The 5,782-nt window shown below is 40.7% G+C and overlaps 1 protein-coding gene across 1 annotated transcript; it reads right to left on the reverse strand.

Annotated features, from left to right (window-relative positions):
• Window positions 1-5,074: 5,074 nt before the first annotated feature.
• LOC128735919 (uncharacterized) lies at window positions 5,075-5,560 on the reverse strand. Its single transcript, XM_053830400.1, has one exon. It carries the CDS (start codon window positions 5,558-5,560, stop codon window positions 5,075-5,077), a length of 486 nt encoding a protein of 161 aa, XP_053686375.1.
• Window positions 5,561-5,782: the final 222 nt, after the last annotated feature.

Here is a 5,782-nt window from a genome sequence, read left to right on the forward strand (position 1 = left end):
GACCAATTTCTGTTTTATTTGTATGAGAGTCCTTATCCTCCTACCACAGGGGTAAGGGGTCTCAAACTATCATAAAATAAATAAATTCAAAATAATTTGAATTTCATTTGTATGGGAGCCCCCCTTCTTAGAAGAAGAAGGGGTATCAGTACATCTTACCTCCAAAAACCACCACATGCCAATTTTGATTCCTTTTGCTTGGTTAGTTCTCGTGTTATGAGGAAATTTGTATATCATTTATATGGGAGCCCCCCCTCCGAAAGAGGGGAGGGGTCTCAATTCGCTATGGAAAAAAATCTTGCCTTCTGAAACCCCATTCCAAATTTGGTTGCATTTGCTTGATTAGTTCTAGAATTTTGAGGAAATTTGTATTTCAATTGTACAGGAGCCTCCCCCTCTTAGAAGGAGAAGAGGTCTCAATACACCGTAGAAAAAAAATCGTGTCTTCTGAAACCCCCACATGCCAAATTTGGTTCCATTTGCTTGATTAGTTTTCGAGTATTGAGGAAATTTGTGTTTAATTTGTATAGGAGCCCCTCCTCTTACGCCCCCTTTAAAATTGCTCTCTCACTCCCCTATAAAATTGGTGGTCATTTAATCTATCCAACGACATATAAATTGTTCAGTTTCGTTCAGTAGTCTAGTAGTTATTAGCATTTGAAATCTTTCATTCAAACGTTACAATTCTATTTTCGTTTACACAAAGTGCTACCCAGACCCAGTATAGTAAACAAAGACGTAGTCCTACGTCGAAAACATCACCACTTGACAATATAGCGATTGCCAATCAACTCATGTCTCTCAGAAGCCAGGTCTCGGACAAGTTCCTTCGAAATCCGTTCCGTGCTTGAATCAGAAAAGAAACCGTCCCGGGGCCGGAACCGGTCACATGGCTTCTGAGAGACATGAGATGGTCGCCAGCTATTTTGTCAAATTTTGTGACGTTTTTTGATATGCGACACGACATATATTACTGACGCTGAAATGTCCCTTTACTCGTAACTACGGCAAAGTAACTGATATGTCCACAGTCGATGATATGGTTACAAAAATTTAAAATATTTTCAAACAGATTTCAAACAAATTTCAAATATTTGGCATCTGCATCTAAAAAAACCCATGTCACGGCACCCCAGAGAACTCCGGACTAACGCCGGGGTCATAAGTTATATGGCCATTATCTATAGATTTTATGAAAATGCAAAAGATATTCGGGAAATCCCCCAAATTTGGTGAAAAAATATTAAAAGATGTAAAAGTTACGACCTTTTTAGACCTTTACTTAGACCTTTACTTAGAATTTCCTAAGGCCTACATGTTACAATTGCTATTTGACCGGAATTTCGATTCGCATATATTTACTGAAGACAGAGAAAATTAAGTTGCTTTATTAGTGAATTTTATTCAATATGTAAAAATATTTCTCCTATTTTGTTGCTTTTCATTGATTTATTTGTGGTTTTATTGGTATTTTATTGGTTTTTAAAAACGTTTCATGAACAATCACTTGAAAACGAAGCAAAATCTATTTAACAACTGGATTTATTAGGAATATAGAGAATTCATTTATAAATTTGACATTAAAATCTATTTGAATCGGGTTTTTCTAAAGTGGCGAAATTTGGGTCCAGAGGCTGGCGAAATTTGGCAACTGGGTGGCGAAATTTGGGCCCAGGATGCACATTTAAATAATCAATATAACGAGAAAAATGCACAATTTAGTATGAATATGATGATTGAATCAGTAAAAGAAATGTCCGAAGTATAACATTTTTATGTTATTGTAAAAGTCACGTCGCGTTGCTTTTGTTACGAGAGTTCGTGCGCACCGTCCGATTGTCTACTCTAGAATAACCTATTTCTATCAAGCCTCATACCGACCGCTTCGTGTCGCGTGCAAGTAGTAGTTCTCGCTTTTACCTAGATGAGTGCAGGGTGACCAGTTCAACTCGTAGAGTTTACTCAGTATGAATAACACATCGTTACATCCCTCCCTTTTTATGACTTGAGTAAAAAGTTTATAAACGCTTTTACTTTATTCAAATAAACCACTAATTTACATATGGCATGTATTTACCTGTGGCTCAACCGTGGTCCCTGTTTCCTCCGACTCGTTCATTGGTGTCGCTTCGTTGCCTCGAGTATCTTCAACTGCGTCTTTATCTAGCCTTTTTAGGTGTGTGCTATTCCGCAGATATACTTTCCCTGTTTCCATCGATTTTACCTTAATTTCACTGCGGTTTACATCAACTACTTCAAATTCTTCTCCTCTAAAAGTTGGTCCCAATGCACCTGGATTTAGATTACGCATAAGAACCGTATCTCCCCTCCTCAAAGTGTGATCTTTCACGTGACGTTGGTCGTCGGCTCTTTGTTTTTGGTACTCTTTCTTGGCCATATCTCTATCTCTAGCCTCCTCCCATTGCAAGTTGTATGGTGTGCGTATCGATGGAATGCGTGTCCTAATCTCGCGTCCTAGCATCATCTGTCCTGGTGAAACCCCAGTTGCCTCCTAAGGCGTCGCATGGTACATTGTTAGGTACTCGTAAAGATCTACCTGCCAGTCTGTTTCTTGAATCTCACTTATTTTCAGTCTCTTACCAATGTTGCGCATTTGCCGTTCAACAGCGCCATTCTGTTCCGGCCAGTACGGCGTGGATAAGTTTAAGTGTATACCATAACAAACACAAAAACGAGAGAATTCATCTGCCCTAAATTGAGGTCCGTTGTCTGCTGTTATCGATCACGGGATACCAAGGGTGCTAAACATCCGAAGCAATGCTGTAATAACGCGTTGAGCTGTTGCTGGCTTCATAGGTTCCACTTGGATAAAACGTGTCGTGTAGCATACAACTACTAGTAAGGATAGCCCGCCATTTAGTCCTTCCTTGAAGTCGATCGCAACGTCTTGCCATGGCCCTGTTGGTAACCGTCGTAGCATGGGGTTCGGACTATCTGGGATTGCGGTCATTTTACAGGGTTTACAGTTACGCACTGTGGCCTCTACAAGTTTATCCATCAATGGGAATCATACTTTGGCTCTCAACTGAGATTTCATGGCTGTGCATCCTTGATGTGCCGAATGAGCGAGTCGAACGACTTTCTCCCGCAATTGCCTCGGAATAACGATTCGATCTCCGCGTAAGATGAGATCGCCGTATACCGTCAAGTCATCTTTGATTGTAGCTGTTTTATATTCAGTGGGTACTGCGTCCCAGTTTCCGGAATATATTGCATCTTTTGCAGCTTGGAGATCGTCATCTCCTGCTGTTGCCTTTTCTAGCTCCTCGATTGTGAATGCTGCTGGCTTTATTTCTTCCGCAAGCCAGGCAACACAGTCGGTTTCACTGTAGATTTCTGGAGTCTGAGACATTCTTGAAAGAGAATCAGTAACGTTACTCGCTCCAGGTTCGTATCGGACTATGAAATCAAAACTCTGTAGTCTTAGTATCCATCGTTCTATGCGGGCTGACGGTTTAGATTGAACTCTATTGAATAGGTATTCGAGAGGCTTACAATCCGTTATAATCGTAAAGTGAATACCGTATAGGTACACGAACAATTTCTCCATTGCCCAAATAATTGCCAAACATTCTTTTTCAGTTTGACAATATTTTTTTTCGTGTACTGCCAAACTTTTGGAAATACAGAATACTGGCTGGATACGCCACCTTTTATTTGTACTAAAACCGCCCCCAACCCAAATGGGCTTGCATCTGTTATGAGCTGCGTTTCGTCTGATGGGTCGAAATATGCTAATGTTTCAACTTTCCCTAGAATTGGCTTTACAGTTTTTAGTTCTGTTTCGTGAACGCTTGTCCACTTGAAACAACTCTCCTTGTGGAGCAATTCTCTCATGTGGAACGTCAGTGAGGAAAGATGCCTCACAAATCTTCCAACAAAATTAATCAGTCCCAGAAGTGACCTCAACTCAGTTACTGATGAAGGAGCTTGCAACTCTGGTATAGCTTTTACCCTTTCATCTGTAGGACGGATTCCCTTGTTACTCACGCAGTGTCATAAAAATACAACTTCTGAGACAGAATAAACCGATTTTTGTTCATTCACCCGCATATTCATATGCTTTAATATTTTTAACACGCGTTCCAGTGTGAAGTCGTGTTCCTCTTCCGTAGCACCATAGATAAGTAAATCGTCCATATATACGATCACACCACGTATTCCCCTGAACAAGTTTTCCATTTCCCGTTGAAACAGCTCAGGTGCTGACTTTATTCCAAACATCAACCTCCGGAAACGATAAACTCCACTGCGGGCCACAAAGGTTGTTATATTACGGCTACTTTCGTCGAGTTCAAAATGGTAGTATGCAGCCTCTAAGTCGATTTTTGATAGCTTCTCCACCTTTCTGATTGAAGTCATTGTTGCGTCGATATTTGGCATCGGGTAATTTTCTCTATTTACAGCTCGGTTTGCCACTCGCATGTCGACACACAAACGTATTTTTCCATCAGATTTCCGAATAGGTACCAAAGGTGAAACCCAGCTCAACGGTCCTTCTGCACGTTCTATAATATTCTTTGCTAGTAAGTCTTGAATTGCTTCCTCGACGTCTGCTTCCATGGATACAGGTAGCCGCCGGGCCACTTGAACAACAGGAGAAACCTTCTGGTCGATTTGGATCTTTAACATCACGTTTGGAACCTTAGGGAGTACCTCTGGATATTTTCTTGCATCAGGTTTGGATCCTATGTGGTGAATATTGTATCCTATTTTCAGGATGCCCAGTGCAAACGCCGTACTTTTACTTAGTATATTGGTCTGACCGTCGGGAGCAACCTACACATGTGCCTATATGCCTGTTTCTTCCCCGGGTATTTTGATTTCTGTTTCAAAAACGTCACTAAAGAATATTTTCTTGTTTGAAGCGAAAGGTGTCAGGTTCGTTTCATTTGGTGGGCATCGCGCATTCGTAATTTGTGCTCCTTGACATTTTAACTATTTATAACTCTCGCTATTCATAATGTTAGCCGGGGAACCGGAGTCCGCCAACATTTTCATGTTTACTCCCCCTATCTCCAGCATCAATACTTCGTTTAGTTGTTTATCATCGTTAATTGTGAATATCCCTTTTTGGTCCTGTCCACTGTTGGGAATCTCGTTTTCTCCTTCGACAACACGCTTTGAAATGCCCTTTGCCCTCACAACTATGGCAGGTCGCGTTCTTTGCTGCAAACTTGTCTAAATCCTTCGCTAGATGGCCTGGACGGTTGCAATTGTAACATCGTCTGCTGTCAGTATTTTGACTTTTTACCGGACGATTTACTAGTACGCGTTGTACCACTGCTCCTTCAAACGAAGTTGACTTTTCATATTGCTTAGACTGCCGCTGCACTTCTTCTAACGTTTTTCCTAGTGTCATAACATCATTCAGCTTCATATCCTCGGTTAACAATTTCTTGCGCAGCTCCGTAGATTTGCACCCTTCAATGACTTGATCGATCACCATGTCGTCCAAATCAACAAAATTACTCCGTTTCGCCTGGTTTTGTAATTTGAACACGAATTCATGGAAAGCCTCGCTGTCTTCTTGTTTCATTGCACGGAATAAATGACGCTCGAACCTTTTATTAAGCTGTGGTGCAAATTATCTCTCTAACGACGTTATAGCTGAATCATATTTCAGAACGACTACTTCCCCAGATTCTGAAACTTGTTGTACTTCATATTTATTAATTTTATCATAGTACTCTTGAAGCTCTATGCTTCCGAGAACTAGTAACAGATCAAATTTTTCCTCATCATCGTTGATTTTATTCGC

Source organism: Sabethes cyaneus, chromosome 2 (assembly GCF_943734655.1).
Source record: "Sabethes cyaneus chromosome 2, idSabCyanKW18_F2, whole genome shotgun sequence".
In the NCBI taxonomy this organism is placed as follows: domain Eukaryota; kingdom Metazoa; phylum Arthropoda; class Insecta; order Diptera; family Culicidae; genus Sabethes; species Sabethes cyaneus.